Genomic DNA, 21601 nt, shown 5'->3' on the forward strand with positions numbered 1-21601 from the left:
TTGGCTTTTGTAGGTTTTGATTGGAAGCATGTGAAAACATTCACTTCCCCATAACTCTGATTCCTGTGAACCCAATAAATCTCCTGCTTTGAAAACTTCCTGAGACTCGGGGATTGCTAGATTCCCAAAATGCCAACCCAGATGTAAGTACATTTATAAGTAATGTTACAGGTGATATAGTTTCTTATTTAAAAGCTTTCTTTTTAAAAGGAGAAGCAAATGAAATAAAATAAATCTGTGCACTCAGCTAAAGTGTATAGACGTTACCTTAAGCCAGTGTGTAAATTAGCCTTCCTTCAGTTGCCAGTATAGTGGAATTTACCATCTTCTCAAATGCACAGGCATTGCCATAGGCTCCCATAGTAGGAAGCTGCCTTCCAGCAGATCAAACCATCAATATGGTGGTTAGGTGAAAAAGAGCACAGCGCTCTTTCATCTTGCATAGTTGCACAGAAGAGGAGATTTCAGCGAATGTAGACTGCATGACCACTGAATTTGCCACTTCCAAGTTGCCCAAAGGAATCTTGCCCCCTTTTTTTGCCTGTCCACCCTAGGCTATGCCCACAATCTTTTCCATTAGGGGAGTGTGCAGGTGGAGGGGGACAACCAACTACATACCCACTCCTGGTTTCTTCTACCCCATCCCAGTTTCCCTTGTTCCAGTGGGCCACTTAATGAACATTCTCCCTCTGCTAAACAATTACCAGCATAGGCACTTCATAATGTTCTCCTCTAATGCTTCCTATAACAGATGTGACTTATCAATAACGGAAGGGAGTCCATGGAGAGCTGCACAGACCACTGCCACCCTCCCCTGCCTCCAGCTTTCCTCTGCAAGCTGTTTGCACACATTACACCGTATTGTGCATGCTAATGTGTTCCTAGTCTTCTTAAGTATATTTTATGCTTTAGCAGAGCAACTTGTAAAATTGTGATGGCTGAAAATAAATGCTAAGGTCCATGCCAACAAACTGTGACTTGAAATGAAACCAAATTAGTACCTTTTTGGAGAAGTTGAACTGGAACTAATTCTAAGAACTTCAACATCAGTAGGGTAAAAACCTCAGATGTTTCTGCAAGAGCAGGGAGGGGTTTCCAATATCATATCTCCCTTTCTGAGTAAAATAAAAAACAAAAAAATATCCTCCCAGTAGCACCTTAGAGACCGTGGAGAGCAAAATTAGATGCTTCCTCCGACCCTTCCAACACTCTTTGAGTGACTGTAGGATTACAGAATTAGATTATGACCCTTTATGTCCAAGTCAGATTAAATGAAATAATCCATAATATTTCAATACTCTGCTGGAAGGAATGTAATTTGCCTGGGTCTCTACTTCATATGTGACGGCACTGCCAAAAAATTATCCCTTCGGGGAAATTACATCCCCTGCAAACAATCAAATCACACGATAGTTGATTCAACTGAATACAAAATTGGCTTTATTGCCTTATTTTACTCCACAGACCTGAGATACAACCAATGAAGATCTTATCCTACACGAATTAAAGGCAGCTAAATTAGTGATAGAAAATTGTTGGAAATATTTAGATACAAATCTAAATATTAGATATAAATACAAGCCTGGATCTCACAAGTATGGAACATGTTTCTTATGGGCAAATTAACCACTTTACTAAGAGAACATTGCAATTGGGGGGGGGGGAATCCAACAGTTTCTATGCAACATGGTATCCCTTTATTGACTTTGTAAAACTGATTGAACATAGTTTTCATCCTTTCAACCTTCAGCCAAAACTTATCTCCTTCATTCGGCAAGGTCTGTATTTATTTTTTTGATAACCGTTTATTAGTTAATATGTGCAATGTTGTTAACTGATCTTTAAAAGTCACGACTTTTCCTGCGAAAAAGCAGTATTTTGACCCTTTAAAATGTGGCCTGCATTGCAATCACATCTGAAGAAGCACAATATATTTTCATTTCATTAAAAAGTGATTTGTTAATGTTCCAAACAAAAAGCTCCTGGGAGGCAGAAAGTAAAATCTGTTTCCTTGCTCAAATTAATGTTCCATCACATGGCACAGCTAAGGTTACTCATCATGCACATGCAGAAGTTGGTTATGAGTTCATAGAATGTGGAAGAGAGGACATTATTGCATTATTCCTATATCATTTGGTTGAATTGCTACAAATTCCTTGTACTTTTGTTCACAAGTCATTCTCAAAAGTTTGGCCTGACTTCTCTTGAGTCATTGGGAATATCAAATCATCATTTGAAAAATGCTGGCGCGGATTTTTATGTGGTATCTTTTAAAATTCTTTTCTGCCTGATGTCGGGTTAAAAACTGAGCATCCTTAGGTCTAATGAAGTTACAGGTGGGTAGATTTCGTTTGAACATTAGGAGAAACTAGATGGGCAGCCATGGAGTCAATCAAACAAGCAAGGATTTGACAAACACTGCTCTTCATCTCTTAACACAACTGCAGTCAATTTTAAAAGGGTTTTTAAAGAATCTTCACTACAGAGCCCAGACAATTAAAATTATTTTTTTCTCAACAAAACTAAAATTTTACCCTTTGGAAGTGGAACGGATTCCGTTCTACTTCCAAGGTACATCTGTACAGCTATTGAAGTTCTGACTCCGGTTGTTAGGAGAAGCCTGTTGCAAGGCTTCCCCACACAGCAAGAACTCTTTCCAAACCTCCAGGATATGGTGCACCAAATGTAATGAATCAGATATAAGTTAGGGGCTGTTCAGAGACCCACGGTGTTGTAAGAGTTAATGGGCTCCCCAGTTTGAGTGGCAGACACCCTTGGGAGGCGGGACATTCCGCTATTTAAAAGGAGGGAGCAGCCTTGGTGAGGGTGTGTGAGAGTGTGAGGGTTGGAGAGTGGTGACTGAAGAAGGAGGGTGTGGGGCGAGGTTAGGTTTAGGTTAGGTTAGGATTGTTGAAGATGTGTTTATGTTGATAAAAAGAAGAATCTACACTGTTAAGAAACTAAGCTTATGAACCTATACTGAAACCATTATGCTCTGTAATAAATAAAGATCTCTTGTTTGTTGAGCCAAGAAAATATCGTCATTCTTTTGGTCCAGCGAGTTATATAGGCTCTTGAGGAGGGGAACTCAGGGAAAGGGCAAAACTGATCCTGAAAGGCGATAGTTTGTGTCTTGGAGTTCCCTCAGGAGGGGCTAGCGGGCGGAAAACCTGGTATTGCCACAGAGTTGCTAAGAGGGCTTAGCCAACTGATATAGTGAGGGGATCTAATAAAGAGAGGCCCCGAACTATAGGCAAAGGAGAGGTTAACCCCCGAAGCCCAGAGCAGTGGATATAACCGGCCACGGCCACTGGACAGGAAAACTCCAGTTACTAAGAAATTCCCAGTTTATTAATCAAAGGGAAAGGCAATAACAGACGGACCTCAGAGGGACAGGTGGGGTGCATAGTAATTTGACCCAGAACGCCTGGTTAAAAATTAACTTAGTAACAAGGGGAGAGTCTGAAGTGGAGGTTCGTCGCACCAGGCCATTCATCAACAAGGTGCCACTTCTCAAAGGCCTACTAGAGCAGAAATCATAACCCCCCCCAAAAAAAACCCTCTGAAATTAAAGTGGGTGGCATCTCTGTAGAAGGAGATGCATACAGTATTTGGAATTTTAAAATGGGATCTGCTCAGATGACTCTTGTGTGAGGCAAGGAGGAGGGTTTTCATACAGGAGGAGACATTGTCTTAAGGCAGGGATGAACAGAACAGTGCAAATAATTTTTGATCTTGAAATAGCTCTGCCTTGCAACTATTCAAAGCTGTAAACTTCAAAATCCAGATGCACCCCAAAACCTGTGCACATGCAACTGCAAAATGCCGGGATGCCTTCTTGCATGTTTGCAACGAATCTATTAAGGTGTTTATCCCTCTACTTGGAGCAGATCTTCTTGTAGAGGAAAGAGCTGAAATGGCTTTCTTTGTGCAACATCAAAGCCAACTTCCCTCTCATCTGCTCTCCATTGAAGACATGATGGGTGGAGACACAGAGGGCCAGCTGAAATCCTGGAGTGTGTTACAGCTGCCCCTTGGACCAGAAGCTTACTCTCTTAAGAGCTGGGCCAAAGTTACACAAGCGCTTTAAAGGTTTAAACCTGCACTTTGAAAATAGAGCATAGACATACTTTGGCTGTTTGCTGACTGCTACAGGTTTCTTGAGGTACAATATAAATCCAGGAAGTAAAATGCACCTGAGGAGTGCAGGCTGGCTTTGGTGGCAAAGGGCAGGCTGTGTGGCGCACACATAAAAAGTAAAGGGACCCCTGACCATTGGGTCCAGTCATGTCCGACTCTGGGGTTGCAGCGCTCATCTCGTGTTACTGGCCAAGGGAGCCGGCGTACAGCTTCCAGGTCATGTGGCTAAGCCACTTCTGGCAAACCAGAGCAGCGCACAGGAATGCCGTTTACCTTCCTGTTGGAGCGGTACCTATTTATCTACTTGCACTTTGACGTGCCTTCGAACTGCTAGGTGGGCAGGAGCTGGGACCGAGCAATGGGAGCTCACCCCGTCGCGGGGATTCGAACCGCCGACCTTCTGATCAGCAAGCCCTAGGCTCTGTGATTTAACCTACAGCGCCACCTGTGTCCCACATAGGCGCACACATAGCTCTGCCTAGTTTCTGCCCCTCAGTGTTTGCTACCTGAGGCACCTCCCTCACTCTGCCTAATGATAGGGCCGGCACCTGTCTTGATTTGTATTCATTTGCTGTTCTTGATAGCTCTGATGTTTTGCTGAGTTGCTGTTACTTGTTTTTAAACAATATTTATTCCAGTCTTCCGCCTTGAAGACATGAACCACTGAGGGATGTTCAATATTGCTTTAAACTGTTTTATAATGCTACATTAAGTCAATTTTGATGCATTTCTATTTAAATATGTTTTTGTTTTAAATTACATTGTTTTCGCATGTTGAAGTTTGGTTTCACATGTTGAAACACAAGATGGAAATAATAAATAAAAACTAACAAGTACAGGCAAAACAATCACAACAAGTAGAAAAGCTATCATAACACACACACACACACACACACACACACACACACACACACACACAAAATCTTGGTGACATTTGATGAGCCAATCTGTTTCCCACATGCAACTGAGGCATTCCCAGAAAATAAATAAATGCTGAGCATTCATCACTTTATCACCTGGCATTCTGTGGAAGCTCTTCCTTCCTTTTTCCTTCAGCAGTGAAATTAGCTTAGGGAAGCAAAGTCTGAACGGCGAATTCCTGTTATTTCACAATGCCCTGTGTGTCAGGGCATTTCCTTATCATTAGGCAACCAGAATGCACTCCCTTAACTATAAGTTCTCAGAAATGAAAACGGCTTTCCTCCTTGCGGGCTTCAACAAGATCTGCTACGAAAGGGAAACCCTGCATGGCATATTCTGGCGGAAAGGAAGACAGCAGTAAACTTGCGTAAAATGCCTGTTTCTTTGCTTCTGGTTTTCCTTTCCTTACAACATTGTGTTTCTTCGCTAGTAGGTAAGTTCCAATCAGTTATTTGCCAAGAATGGGGCTTTCAGTATTAAATTGCAAATCTGATTTCTATTTCGGACCATTAAAACTTTCAAATACTGTATATATTTAGTATAGTGACTGGAACTGCATGCTGAGTGTTACGAGAGAGTTGTACAGTAATCTGATTCGGCATGTGCAAACAGCCCAACTGGGTTTTTCCTGCTGCTTGGTGTTTTGACCTTCCAAATTAGGTTCATTGAGGCTAACTGCAGATGTCAGTTTTGATATGCAAGTTTTTATACCTGAATTAACAATTGCAAGGTTGAAATAAAGTAAAATAAAAAATTCCTTCCAGTAGCACCTTAGAGACCAACTAAGTTTGTTCTTGGTATGAGCTTTTGTGTGCATGCACACTTCTGCAGATAAGGTTGAAATAGTCAACCAGGTGTTCTACTTATATGGAGCCCCTAGGCATGAGCAGATCCTTGCAAGAAGGACCCCCTCCTTGAAGCCCCATGCTCAACAGGGGTGCAATATCAGGGATGGGGCCTGAGCTTGTGACTCTGTTCTGGCTGCTATACTACCTTGCTTGCCTTAAATCTGTAGGGTTTTCAAACTATGATTCAGTCCTGCAGCTTTATTTTAGTAGCTGCTTCTGCAGCAAGATACTGTGTTGGGATTGGTGGTTTGCTGTTTTTGTACCCTTTAGAATGGGCTCTCCAGATGTTGTTGGACTCCAGCGCCCAGCGCCCCCAGCCAGCATGGCTAAGGAACAGGAATTATGGGAGCTGTAGTTCAGCAACATTGGTAGGCCTGCTGGTTCCCCATCCCTGCTTTATACTGTATGCTGCTGCTCATTCCTGTCCAGAGCTGTTTCCTTTCTCTGAGAGCCAGTGTGGTGTAGTGATTAAGAGTGGTAAACCCGTAATCTGGGAACCGGGTTCGTGTCTCCGCTCCTCCACATGCAGCTGCTGGGTGACCTTGGGCTAGTCACACTTCTCTGAAGTCTCTCAGCCCCACTCACCTCACAGAGTGTTTGTTGTGGGGGAGGAAGGGAAACGAAAATGTTAACCACTTTGAGACTCCTTCAGGTAGTGAAAAGCAGGATATCAAATCCAAACTCTTCTTTGTTTCTCATTATTTCTGTTTTCCAGCTTGTGATTCTTTTTTTTACAAGAAGTCTTCATGAAAGTTCAACATTTTAATGCTTATTCCCTCTAATAACTTGTGTGTGCAGTTTTGCCTAATGTACATATTTTAGCAAAGCATATTTCCCTAACATTTACATTTTCCCCAATATAACACATTTTTAATGTTGCTTTCACTAATACTTGCGTTTTATGCAGCTTACATACATTTTCGTAAACATTAAGTGGCCAAAGAACTGCATTGCAACATTCAGAGAAATTTGTGAATTTCAAAGTATGGCTATGTTTCAATTCACATATTATTTATTTCATAAAATTTATACTCCATTTGACTGTAAAATATATCTGTAAGAGCACCTCCAACCCCATCGTCCAGCCCGGACACTGAGGTCTAGCTCCAAGGGCCTTCTGGTGGTTCCCTTGCTGTGAGAAGTGAAGCTACAGGGAACCAGGCAGAGGGCCTTCTTGGTAGTGGCACCCGCCCTGTGGAACACCCTCCCATCAGATGTCGAGGAGATAAACAGCTATGTGATTAAAAAACAACAACATCTGAAGGAAGCCTTGTTCAGCATTTAGTGTTTAGTGTTGTATTGTGTTTTTACCATTTTTTGTTGGGAGCTGCCCAGAGTGGCAACCCAGTCAGATAGGCGGCATACAAAAAAATAAATTATTATCACAATCATTTTTACAAAATAATAAAAAGCGATTTACAAATAGTATTTCAAAAAGTAAGAATTAGGTAGATTCACCTTTAAATGTGAACTGAATTGAATTCCATACGCCTACGCATTTTGCTTCTTATCCCCCCCCCCCCATCTCTAGTTCCAGTTCCTTAAACAGATAAAGGACGGAATTAAGCAAAAATAAAGGAACAGAACAGAGATGGGGAAGTTATGGCTCTCCCAAAGGTGTTGGACTACAACTCCCATCAGCCCTAGTCAGCATGGCCAGTGGACAGGGATTGTGGGAGCTGTCATTCAACAAGAACTGGAGGGCCACAGGGCGTTCCACCCCTGGAATATGTCAAGCAGGCAGAGCAGGGAAAAGGAATCTGCAGCCCTCCTCTTGTTGGATTATAGCTCCCATCAGGGGAAAAAAAGGAGAAGTCTGATGCTCACTGGGACAATCTTAAACATAGCTTGGTTTGTTGAGGAACACAAATGATCCTTCTTTGGAAGCTACAAACAATGGACAACATAAACACATTGAAAAATGGCATTAGTTACATTCCTACTGCAATGCACATGCATGATAAGTCCAAAATCTCAAAACCACATTTGAATCATATTCTTAAAAATCTCTTCACATATTTGTGTTGGGACCATAGGAAACGTCAAATATCTGTTTCAACAATATATATATATATAATACAACTGCAGATATGCAGTCTAGATACAAATGTATAAATATGTTTTTAAGCACGTGGTTCAAATATTCTGTCTTAGTTCCAGCAACTGTGGAAAAGTTTTACCCCTCCCTTTTAAAAAAAGACAATGTTTCAATTAGTAGTAGCCTCCCCCCCTCCGCCCCCCACTTTGTGCTCGACTTCCCCTAAAAGTATTTATGAAGAATTTGCAAGCATTGCACATACTAGTTTACAAAAACGCGGAGCAATTGTTAGTACAACAATATAGTAAAAGACTTTATCACCGTTGGTGATAATTGTACATTTCCTTGTATTGTCTGTAAGGAAAACTGACTGATAAACTGCAAGGGTCTGTGTCTCCTGTACTCATCAACTTTATGCTGCTTCCTAATGGGTTGGAAGCCAAGGAGGACAAGAGGAAGAAACCAGGTTCTAGATAAGTGTAGGCCAGCTTTTTCACTGAAACAAAAAACAACAACCACCACAATCATTTCCAGTTTTCAGAAGAGCTAGCCATTGTATCTTAAAAATAAAATACAGTACAAATTATTGTGGAGCCATCTATTCGGCATATATATATATATATATATATATATATATATATATATATATATGTGTGTGTGTGTGTGTGTGTATTATAAACATTAAAATTTACAATAATACCACAACACCTTCCATAAATACAAGATTCCCATGAATCTCTGGACTTCACTCCTCCCCCTCTTTTATTAAACATTTTCTGCTGCATCTTTTATAGCAATCCAGATCTTTTTTTATATCTCCATTGTATCCATAGTTCTCATTACATTACAAGTGTTATTGCAACCCCACTAACTAAATTTACCCCATTCCTTATTAAAATTTTGGTCTGATTTTTCCGGTCATTTTTGCCATTTTGGCATAGTCCAACAACTTGATTTGTCATTCTTCTCGGGTAGGGACTTTGTCTTCTTCTGCGCAGCCGTTCTTGCATACATAAACAATCTTTTCTGTTCCCTTGAGATTTTGGCACCCAGAATTCGTAATAGAAAAGCTTCTGGTTTGTTTGTTTTTTTGGTAAAAGTTATTTTAAACATTTTTTCCAGTTCATTATATATCATTTCCCAGAATGCTTTTATTACCTTGTACGTCCACCACATATGATAAAAGTGCCTTCCTTTACATTTCCAAGAGATATTTGCACCTGTCTTACATACTTTTGCTAACTTAAAAAGGTAAAGGGACCCCTGACAATTAAGTCCAGTCGCGAATGACTCTGGGGTTACGGCGCTCATCTCACTTTACTGGCTGAGGGACCCGGGATTTGTCTGCTTCCGCAGACAGTTTTTCCGGGTCAAGTGGCCAGCATGACTAAGCCACTTCTGGCGAAGCCAGAGCAGCGCACGGAAATGCTGTTTACCTTCCCACTGGAGCGGTACCTATTTATCTACTTGCACTTTGATGTGCTTTCAAACTGGTAGGTTGCCAGGAGCTGGGACCGAGCAACGGGAGCTCACCCCATCGCAGGGATTCAAACCGCTGACCTTTCGATCGGCAGGCCCAAGCGGCACAGTGGTTTAACACATTCGTGTCTTACTGGGAGTTAAATACAAACGGTACATCATTTTCATATAATTTTCTTTCAACGTAAATTGATGAAAACTTTTTGGCAAATATATATAGTACAAACCAACAGAACATTTTTCAACTCTTGGACTTTCCAGTTCGGGCTGAGAAATACCACCCCTATAGGCCCATGGTATAAGAGAGCTTGTGTTATGCTTAGCTGAAATGCCAGACTAGGTTTCTTTGATAGTTAAAACTGACTATTAAGTACAGTGGTACCTCGGGTTAAGAACTTAATTCGTTCTGGAGGTTCTTAACCTGAAACTGTTCTTAACCTGAGGTACGACTTTAGCTAATGGGGCCTCCCACTACCTCCGTGCCGCTGCCGCCCGATTTCTGAAGCAAAGTTCTTAACCCGAGGTACTATTTCTGGGTTAGCGGAGTCTGTAACCTGAAGTGTCTGTAACCCGAGGTACCACTGTATCCATAATTTTTCATAATAGAAAGCCAGTCTGTGTATTTTTCTAGGTTAGACACATGTACTGATTGCACCTCGCTTTTCAAATTTCATGTGTTGAATAAGGAGCCACTAGTGCAGTTATTACTGACCATTGGTAATCAGTTTTTTTTATAGTTTACCGCAGTCTACTATCTAGCTGTTAATAGCTGTTTCACAGTGTTTACTTTTATTATGTTGGCTAGCCCTCTAAAATGTTACTAGGGTCAAGTTCAGCATTTCTCTCTCTCCTTTAAACACTTTCATAGAGCTTCAACAGATCTGTTGGAGAGATCACACTGAGCCCTAATAACAGTGTTTTGTGTTCACTCCATATTAATGTGCAAATCTGGTTCAAGGGCTTCTTGCACCAGAATTCTGCTTCTGATGCACATGTCTAGTTGCTCTTCTGTGCCACAGATCTTACATTTTTTTTGTTTTTGTTTACAGATACCAGCAAATTTTTAATATATAACCAAAACCACAAGCTTTGTGTTCATGCACTGTCTGCAAGCTATGTCACTACCAGTACTTGCAACCATGAAAGCGATGAACAAAAGTTTAGATGGATTTCTAGCCACCAGCTGATGAGCGTGTCTTTGAAGTTATGTTTTGGAGTATCTTCAAAGGTTGACTGGACACCAGTTACTCTGTACCCATGTGACTCAACAAGCGACCTCCAGCGATGGGAATGCAAAAATGACACACTTTTCGCCATCCAAGGAGCAGATCTGTATTTCAACTATGGCAACAAAAATGAAAAAAGAATTATGCTGTACCGGGGATCTGGCGAATGGAGTCGGTGGAAGGTCTATGGAACCAGAGACGATTTGTGCTCCCGGGGCTATGAAGGTAAATCTTCCTGGTTGTTGTTTCTTTTTCCTTCTGAGATAATATACTTGGCTACTTGAATCTTTAGTCATGTTGTTGTTGTTGTTGTTGTTGTTGTTGTTCAGTCGTTCAGTCGTGTCCGACTCTTCGTGACCCCATGGACCAGAGCACGCCAGGCACGCCTATCCTTCACTGCCTCTCGCAGTTTGGCCAAACTCATGTTAGTAGCTTCAAGAACACTGTCCAACCATCTCATCCTCTGTCGTCCCCTTCTCCTTGTGCCCTCCATCTTTCCCAACATCAGGGTCTTTTCTAGGGAGTCTTCTCTTCTCATGAGGTGGCCAAAGTACTGGAGCCTCAACTTCAGGATCTGTCCTTCTAGTGAGCACTCAGGGCTGATTTCTTTGAGAATGGATAGGTTTGATCTTCTTGCAGTCCATGGGACTCTCAAGAGTCTCCTCCAGCACCATAATTCAAAAGCATCAATTCTTCGGCGATCAGCCTTCTTTATGGTCCAGCTCTCACTTCCATACATTACTACTGGGAAAACCATAGCTTTAACTATACGGACCTTTGTCGGCAAGGTGATGTCTTTGCTTTTTAAGATGTTGTCTAGGTTTGTCATTGCTTTTCTCCCAAGAAGCAGGCGTCTTCTAATTTCGTGACTGCTGTCACCATCTGCAGTGATCATGGAACCCAAGAAAGTGAAATCTCTCACTGCCTCCATTTCTTCCCCTTCTATTTGCCAGGAGGTGATGGGACCAGTGGCCATGATCTTAGTTTTTTTGATGTTGAGCTTCAGACCATATTTAGCGCTCTCCTCTTTCACCCTCATTAAAAGGTTCTTTAATTCCTCCTCACTTTCTGCCATCAGGGTAGTATCATCAGCATATCTGAGGTTGTTGATATTTTTTCCGGCAATCTTAATTCCGGTTTGGGATTCATCCAGTCCAGCCTTTCGCATGATGAATTCTGCATATAAGTTAAATAAGCAGGGAGACAATATACAGCCTTGTCGTACTCCTTTCCCAATTTTGAACCAATCAGTTGTTCCATATCCAGTTCTAACTGTAGCTTCTTGTCCCACATAGAGATTTCTCAGGAGACAAATGAGGTGATCCGGCACTCCCATTTCTTTAAGAACTTGCCATAGTTTGCTGTGGTCGACACAGTCAAATGCTTTTGCGTAATCAATGAAGCAGAAGTAGATGTTTTTCTGGAACTCTCTAGCTTTCTCCATAATCCAGCGCATGTTTGCAATTTGGTCTCTGGTTCCTCTGCCCCTTCGAAATCCAGCTTGCACTTCTGGGAGTTCTCGGTCCACATACTGCTTAAGCCTGCCTTGTAGAATTTTAAGCATAACCTTGCTAGCGTGTGAAATGAGTGCAATTGTGCGGTGGTTGGAGCATTCTTTGGCACTGCCCTTCTTTGGGATTGGGATATAGACTGATCTTCTCCAATCCTCTGGCCACTGCTGAGTTTTCCAAATTTGCTGGCATATTGAGTGTAGCACCTTAACAGCATCATCTTTTAAAATTTTAAATAGTTCAGCTGGAATATCATCACTTCCACTGGCCTTGTTGTTAGCGAGGCTTTCTAAGGCCCATTTGACTTCACTCTCCAGGATGTCTGGCTCAAGGTCAGCAACCACATTACCTGGGGTGTATGAGACCTCCATATCTTTCTGGTATAATTCCTCTGTGTATTCTTGCCACCTCTTCTTGATGTCTTCTGCTTCTGTTAGGTCCTTTCCACTTTTGTCCTTAATTGTGGTAATCTTTGTACGAAATCTTCCTTTCATATCTCCAATTTTCTTGAACAAATCTCTGGTTTTTCCCATTCTGTTATTTTCCTCTATTTCTTTGCATTGCTCGTTTAGAAAGGCCCTCTTGTCTCTCCTTGCTATTCTTTGGAAATCTGCATTCAATTTCCTGTATCTTCCACGATCTCCCTCGCATTTTGCTTGCCTTCTCTCCCCCGCTATTTGTAAGGCCTCATTGGACAGCCACTTTGCTTTCTTGCATTTCTTTTTCATTGGGATGGTTTTCGTTGCTGTCTCCTGTATAATGTTACGAGCCTCCATCCACAGTTCTTCAGGCACTCTATCCACCAAATCTAAATCCTTAAACCTGTTCTTCACTTCAACTGTGTATTCATAAGGAATTTGATTTAGATTGTATCTTACTGGCCCAGTGGTTTTTCCTACTTTCTTCAGTTTAAGCTGGAATTTTGCTATAAGAAGCTGATGATCTGAGCCACAGTCAGCTCCAGGTCTTGTTTTTGCTGAGTGTATAGAGCTTCTCCATCTTTGGCTGCAGAGAATATAATCAATCTGATTTCGATGTTGCCCATCTGGTGATGTCCATGTGTAGAGTCGTCTCTTGTGTTGTTGGAAAAGAGTGTTTGTGATGACCAGCTTGTTCTCTTGACAGAACTCTATTAGCCTTTGCCCTGCTTCATTTTGAACTCCAAGGCCAAACTTGCCAGTTGTTCCTTTTATCTCTTGACTCCCTACTTTAGCATTCCAATCCCCTATAATGAGAAGAACATCCTTCTTTGGTGTCATTTCTATAAGGTGTTGTAAGTCTTCATAGAATTGATCAATTTCAGTTTCTTCAGCACTGGTAGTTGGTGCATAAACTTGGATTACTGTGATGTTAAAAGGTCTGCCTTGGATTCGTATCGAGATCATTCTATCATTTTTGAAATTGCATCCCAGTACAGCTTTCGCCACTCTTTTGTTGACTATGAGGGCCACTCCATTTCTTTTACGGGATTCCTGCCCACAGTAGTAGATATGATAGTCATCCGAACTGAATTCGCCCATTCCTGTCCATTTTAGTTCACTGATGCCTAGGATGTCAATGTTTATTCTTGCCATCTCATTTTTTACCACATCCAGCTTTCCAAGGTTCATGGTTCTTACATTCCAGGTTCCTATGCAATACTTTTCTTTACAGCATTGGACTTTCCTTTCGCTTCCAGGCATATCAGCAACTGTGCGTCCTTTCGGCTTTGGCCCAGCCGCTTCATCAGCTCTGGATCTACTTGTACTTGTCCTCCGCTCTTCCCCAGTAGCATGTTGGACGCCTTCCGACCTGAGGGGCTCATCTTCCAGCGTCATATCTTTTATATGCCTGTTGTCTTTGTCCATGGAGTTTTCTTGGCAGGGATACTGGAGTGGCTTGCCAGTTCCTACTCCAGGTGGATCACGTTTGGTCCAAACTCTCCACTATGACCTGTCCATCTTGACCTGTCCATAGCTTCCTGAGTAATTCAAGCCCCTTCGCCACGACAAGGCAGTGATCCATGAAGGGGGTCATGTTGTTATATAAACCCAACAACCCAGCCAGATGGCTGGGGTATAAATAATAAATTATTATTATAATGCACAGAACTAAGAGCCCATACAAATAATGTAACTTGCCCCTTTAGAGGTTTGTCATCCTAGGATAGGCCTGCTATACATCAAGTCAATGGAAAAGTTGCTTCCTTAAAAAAGCTCAACAACTAGGATAGCATAATTGTCTGAATCATCCCAATAGGCAAGGTGAATTTTGCCACACATCGAATGCCTAAGTATAATGAAATGCCAAGCTGTAAGATCATTTCTGTCAGAAACTGGAAATCAGAAAGAGTACCAAATAAAGAGGATTGGCAACTAAAAATGATGACATATTATTATTTAGCATCAAAATATGAGGAATTAAAAGGGATCAAGGAAAAGGAGAGAGAAAATAACTGGAAGTCATTTAAGGATTATATCAAATTACATATTGAAAAGGCTGATCTCTTGGCAGAGTTGTAAAGGCTCAAGTAAATGGGGGAAAGAAGAAATAAAAGTAGATATAAGGGCATGCATATAGAACAAGGAGCAAATACAAATGTTGTAATGGGGAGGCTGAGAAGCAACCGAGGGGGGGGGGAGAGAAATCTCCCAGGGAGGGGGGGAAAGGGGAGTGAGTGTATAAAGGATGTGAGATGTATGTTTTTGTCTTTGTCTATGTAATTTTTGTGTAATTTTTTTTCCTATTTTTGACTCTGTAAGACTAAAAAATAAAATAAAAGGTGTTTTTTTTTTTAAAAAAAAAGATCATTTCTGTCAGAGTAGGCAACAAGTGGTCATAGCAGGGGTAGCCAACACGGTGACCTCCAGATATTGCTAGACTACAACTCCCACCTGCCACAGTCAACCCAACTGGTTGATGACCAGTGGCCAGCTAAGATGAGAGTTGTGGTCGAGCAACATCTGAAGTGTGGCTACCCCTGAGTTAGAGCATGACTCAATTGCCGTGTCCAATTGTATGAACAATAGATAACATCTAGGGTAAGACAGAACCAACGTGCAAATATCCAGTTGTGGAGATGTTCAAAATGTTATTAATTCCCTATTTAAAAAAGCAAAGCAAAGGACAGGTGGATAGCTGTCTGTCATGGATGCTTTAGCTGAGTTTCCTGCATTGGACTAGATGACTCTTGGGGTCCCTTCCCACTCTACAGTTCTATGATTCTATGAAACCTCTACTCAGTTTAATATTTGCAAGTGATGCCAGGTTTGCACTTGGATGTGTCATTGAGGGGCAGCGCTCAGACAGTCCCTCCACTTTGTGACATCTTGGTGTCAACCCCCACAGTTTATGAACCAGAGCATACCAGTCAGTAACCATGAAAACACCGAGACAGGAAGAGCATACAAGCCATATTCAGTCATTCTCTCTCTCTCCCCTCCCTGCCACACCCTCTTCATGTGATTATGAACTGTAGCCTAGCTCTCTCCCATACACCCCCATCAATGGTCCTGTATCCTGTGGAACGCCCTCCTATCAGATGTCAAAGAGATAAACAACTATCTGACGTTTAGAAGACATCTGAAGGCAGCCCTGTTTAGGGAAGTTTTTGATGACTGATGTTTTAATGTATTTTTAATCTTTGCTGGAAGTTGCCCAGAGTGGCTGGGGAAACCCAGCCAGATAGCGGGGGTTATAAATAAATAAATAAATAATCCCCCACATGTTGATAGGCTAATGCTGAAGGTGAACCAAGGTGGGTGAACTGGGATGCTTGGTATTATATGATGGCATTGATATAGAGGGCATAACAGAAACCTGGTGGAATTGAGAGAACCACTGTTATCTCTAGATATAAGGAAGGACAGGGAGGAATATACTGGAGGCAGTGTCACTGTGTACATCCAGGAGGGCCTTGAGTAAGCCCCACAGAATTCCTTGGGGACTAATCATTGCTTAAGTATGTACAGGATTGCAATCTGAACTGGTTAGTCTTAATGGTACCATACTGGGGCCCCCATAAACTTCCAGCCCTAGGGGAGAAGATTATTCCCCTCCCAACTTATTCACTTCTATACCTTTTTCCAGAATGTGAAATAAAGCGAAGGGATATAAGCATAAATAAAGAGCAAGCAAGCAAGCAAGCAAGCAAGCAAGCAAGCAAGCAAGCAAGCAAGCAAATAAATAAATAAATAAATAAATAAATATAGAATAGAATAGAATAGAATAGAATAGAATAGAATAGAATAGAATAGTCACCCTCCAGCCTGCCTGTCTCTGGTTTTGAACTAGGGCAAGGAGGCAGATTTGAAATCATAAAAAACCTCCAAAAATAAAAGAAATAAGAATATTGAACACAAATAGGATATTCAGGCCTACAAGGATGTACAGTGGTACTTCAAGTTACAAATGCCTCAGGTTACAAATGCTTCAGGTTACAAACTCCGCTAACCTGGAAGAGTTACCTCGAGTTGAGAACTTTGCCCCAGGATGAGAACGGAAATCGTGTGCTGGCGGTGAAGCAGCAGCAAGAGGCCTCCATTTGCGAAAGCACGCCTCTAGTTAAGAACAGTTTCAGGTTAAGAACGGACCTCCGGAATGAATTAAGTTGGTAACTAGTAGAAGTACTACTGCAATGTGTTTCCACGGGATGGTTGTTTGCTGGTTGGGTTGCACAGGCACATGTAGACTGCCATCCTACATATGAGCTTTGCACACTTTGTTCTAAACCATTTCTGGCACTATCCCATTTTTGTGGAATAGCTTTTTACATTTGCCAAAGTGTTTTACAGCCTTTTTATCCTCGTGACAATGCTGTAAAGTAGACCACGATGCAATTGGAGCAAAACAACAAAAAGAACAGTACTAGTAACAGTACTTAAGACTAAGGTATTAAGGTATTAAAGATGGACAAATTTATTATGGCCCAAGTGTTTGTTTTTTAGGCTAAAGCCTTCTTCATCAGGTGCATCATTTTGATAATCCACAAAAGCTTATGGAATAATTCATCTGCTAGCCTCTAAAGTATTATGTGATTATTGTTCCATATCTGCTGTAAGCCATGGCTAGTTGGCTAACACTTTGTTTTAAAGTACAGTATACAAGAATACTTGATTACTTTATTACTGGGTCTTTGATTGCTTTTACACTTTGCTCTCCCTCTTCCTTTCCAGACATGTTCACTCTGAAAGGCAATGCCAATGGGGCACCATGTGTGTTCCCTTTCCAGTATGATGGTAACTGGTACGCAGAGTGTACAAATGCTGGCAGGTCCGATGGCTGGCTATGGTGTTCAACCACTAGACACTATGAAACAGACAGGAAATATGGCTTTTGCCCACTGAACTGTAAGTTTTGTAGTTGTTTCCCAGGCCTGGATCACGAAATGTCACTATCTAAGGTTGTGTACACACCATATATTAAAAGTACAGTCGCACCTTGGTTGTCGAACGGAATCCGTTCTGGAAAATGTTTGACAACCAAGACTTCCAATTGGCTGCAGGAGCTTCACTCAAGAGGAAGCTACGTCAGACGTTTGGCTTCCAAAATATTCGCAAACCAGAACACTTACTTCCAGGTTTGCTGCGTTCGGGAGACAAAACATTCGAGTCACAAGGCGTTTGGGATCCAAGGTTCGACTGTACATGGTTTCTCCCAAAGAATCCTGAGAACTGTTGTTTACATCCTAGAGCTGCAATTCCCAGCACCATTAACAAACTCTAGTTCCATGATTCCTTGGTGGAAGTTTTGTGCCTTAAATATATGACTAAATGTGGATGGCTAAAACCATTGACTATTTTAATTGGTCATTTAATCAATAAAACATCTATAAATGTGCATATTGCATGGCCAGGCGGAGTCCCCCCTAATCCCCAGGCAGCCCCTGAGTGGAATAACGACACAAGACAACGTGCTATGGGATTAAAATTAGGCCACAACTTTATTCAGATTCAGATGTAGGGAGACCTTGGCTCAGGCATTGGGCGTTTTCCTTCCCAGCTCCCCAGCCGGGGACCTGGGTAATTTCAGGGTTATCCAGCATGTGAGGGGATTGGGCTAGCCTGGAGAACATATGTTCAAGCATATAGCCCGCCCCCCTGTTCGCTGCAGCTGGAGGGGGAGGGCAATGACAACCTTGGGGTGTTTGGGCCAATGCCTCCCCTCAAGACCCCTTTAACGGGAACCCTGATATCGAGACGCCATGGGGGCATGGGGTCACTGCCCCATGCCCCCCCTTATGAAGATGACTAAAGGATTCCGCCCAAGGCCTGCAACCGGCAAAGTTGTGACGTATTGCTATGGGAAAGGTGAAACCTGCCAATGCAGGGAAATTCCTTTCCGGCCCTTCAACAGTGGCCTTGACATAGCAGCGCCTGCATGCCTGTGGAAAAGAGGTTAACCTGCAGCATGAAAAGTTAATTGAGGGAGTGGAGGGTGGGAGAAGCTTTGGAGCCTGACTGGTGCTCCCAGGTATGTAAAACCTTCTATTGTGTTGGTCTGTGTTCCCTCCCCTTACCTGGCCAATCCCCCTGGCGACACCTCCCCCAGGCGGGATTGGGCGGCTGACTGTGTAAGCAGAGCCCACAGGTATCCAGCCTGGGAAGGTGAAGCCAGCCCGAACTACCAGGAGCTGCTCTGGGAGGCAGGCGTCTGCGTGCAACCACGCAAAACGTGCACCCCATTTGATGTGTGGAACAGTCATTATCGAACTGTCAAGATAGGCAACTTTTCCTAAAAGGGCAGGGATGTAATGATTTAACAAACATTTGCTGCTTGTTCCTGCCTGGGTCCTGACTGGCGCTGGGGTGTCCTTGTGCCTGTTATCTGCAATTGGAGTAAAGCTTCCATTGTGATTAGCAAGGGTGGGGAGAATGTGGCAATTTCTACCAGGACCATGGTGTGGGCAAAGGGTTAAAAGTTACCTCGCTTAACGAAAAGAAAACAAACACATAAAGGCGAAATCAAAGAAGATCACATGTAGTCTAATGTCTGACTGTCCCAGTGTCAAAACTTTGTATCTTTCTACAGAGCCCAAGAAGAACTTGGGAGGGATTTTCCTACGGATTTTAGCACTATATTATTACAGTCCCACTGCTTGGGGTAGCATTGTAGCTTGTCATTGCATTAAAAAAAATCTTTATTGATGTTTAAGGCAGAAAGATAACAGCTAAAAGTAACAGGAATAGCCAAATTTATAGATCTGGCCAGCTCAGTAAGCAGTCTGTGTCACTGAGTAGAAGTAATTCACCAACTGTCTGGCTCAATAGAGACCACAGGAGGTGAAGATTTGACAGAAACATCCAGACAGAAACCGGGAAATATTATTATACGCTTTAGATATCCATTGTCTGAGAGGGCATGTCCAAGCTACCGTAGAATAAACAAAGCAGAAGTCACCTTCCACAAATGGTGTATTTCTTAGGTCCCTTAGTTCAGTTCAGAAAATAGTTATATGTTAATTTCAGGACTATGGATTTGGACTCTATAGCTAAATAATGCTTCTTTCATTTTGTTGTAATGAACACTGAAACATTGTTGTAATGAACATTTCCCCCTATAGTTGACGGAATGGACAAGTTGTGGAATACAGACCATTTGACCAATGTTCAGTACCAGATAAACGCAAATGCTGCTCTAACTTGGTACCAAGCTAGTAAAATTTGTCAGCAACAAGGTGCACGTTTGTTGGGAATTACTGAGTTACATGAGCAAATGTATCTAACAGGTAAGTTATCCATGTGCATGGATATTTTGTAACACGTCATATATTATATCCCAAATAAATTAAAGTGGAAGACTTGAAAGTTGCATTATCCCCATTCCTGATCTCTCTGCATTAACAGGTGCATAGATCTTATGTTTCTACTAGACCTGTCCGTTTGTCTGGGAATGCTGAAAAAGCAGGATCCCCAATCGCACAGAAAGAAGTGTAGCCATATAGTTCGGTTGGTTAGAGTGTGGTGCTGATAATGCCAAGGTTGCAGGTTCGATCCCCGTATGGGACAGCTGCATTTTCCTGCATTGCAGAGGGTTGGACTAGATGATCCATGGGGTCCCTTCCAACCCTACAATTATATGATTCTATATAATATCTAGGCACGAACACAATAAGCTGGATGTGTGAAGGCTGAGAGTGGGAATAGCACTCATGAGTTTTCTGCCTCCCCTGTGTACAAGGTAACATTTGAAAAGTGATCTTGTAGCTTTGCTTCATAAATATCAAAAGCAAGCTCTCCTGCTTAAGAATCCTACTTTTGCACTGTCTTATCACAGGCATGAAGAAATTTAAACTCATGCACTCATACTATAGAGTCTTGTTTGTTGCTTGACTCTCTTGCACATACTGAGCAATAGATTTTCATTCACCAGGAACTATTTGCTTAATCCTGTTTTCACATTTTCAGTTTCAATGTGAAATGATGAGATTTATTGCTTAATCTCTGAAAACAGATGCCCCAGTCCAACCTGCCAATGTTACATACTCTCTGCTGTGGAAGTCACACTTCCTGACACCAGATATGTAGGAACAGGTTGTGGAGATTTAGTGGTGAGCCAAAAGTACTTTGCACATTTTAAATTTTACTTCGTGTATTTGATCACCACGATCCATGAGAGTGATCGCAAATGCTTATTTTCTGCAAGTCTTAAACTTCAGACTGGTAGAACTTGGCTCCATCTTGTCTGGTTCTTCTTGTCGTAAGCATGAAAGGCAGGTCTAGAGGTAGATTTACCTAATTCAGTAAGGTGTTGTTGTGCCCACAAAGGAAACTTTTGGCAGATGGTGCTTCTCCCTTCATAACGTTGCAGGAGTAAAATATGTTTTCAATTGTTGAAATTCTCCTTCACTCTGCAACTTTGATGCTCATCCTTACCCAGTTACCTGTAATTACTACTGCCTGCTGTGGAGTCCCCATACCTGAGACTGATGCCTTGCTGTGTTTTGCATGCTCATTTAGGGTTAACTTCCACTTTCACTACTGAACTCTGGTTTGGTCTTAACAGTTTGGACTCCAACCGTGGATGGCAATGGAGTGGTGGCCATCCTTTCAGATACCTAAACTGGGCACCAGGTAACCACTGTTGTTTGGGCGTTTATATATTCTAAATGCACTTGTCTTTTCAATTTTCCTCATATCTGTTAGTTTCCCTCTCTTTTTTGCAGTAGAAAACAAAAAAAACCCCACACACAATTTCAAATGTCCCTTCCCCACTAAGAGTGCAATTCATGATGCCCCATTTCATCTTCTCATCCTGAAATTTTTGTTTAGATTTCCAAAACATGTGTTCTTGGGTCCAATATGCTATGGCCTTCCAGATATGCTTGGCTATACATACCATCATCCCTATCGTTGGCCATGATGACTTGTGAGGAATCATTCATATGTTCATTACAAATATAGGTTGAAGGCCTGAAATCTTGAGGCGAAACACTGAACCAAGCACTTTTGCCATGAGCAA

General features: G+C 42.0%; 1 protein-coding gene across 1 annotated transcript in view; it reads left to right on the plus strand.

Annotated features, from left to right (window-relative positions):
- The first annotated feature begins 5222 nt into the window (after positions 1-5222).
- MRC1 (mannose receptor C-type 1) overlaps positions 5223-21601 on the plus strand; it is a 56965-nt gene continuing 40586 nt past the window's right edge. The window contains exons 1-5 of the mRNA XM_033165197.1: positions 5223-5494; positions 10476-10877; positions 17317-17490; positions 19704-19868; positions 21100-21213. Coding sequence (XP_033021088.1) covers positions 5434-5494; positions 10476-10877; positions 17317-17490; positions 19704-19868; positions 21100-21213 — 916 coding nt within the window. The 5' untranslated portion in view covers positions 5223-5433. The remainder of the gene's footprint in view (positions 5495-10475; positions 10878-17316; positions 17491-19703; positions 19869-21099; positions 21214-21601) is intronic.

This window comes from Lacerta agilis, chromosome 12 (assembly GCF_009819535.1).
Source record: "Lacerta agilis isolate rLacAgi1 chromosome 12, rLacAgi1.pri, whole genome shotgun sequence".
Taxonomy (NCBI): Eukaryota; Metazoa; Chordata; class Lepidosauria; order Squamata; family Lacertidae; genus Lacerta; species Lacerta agilis.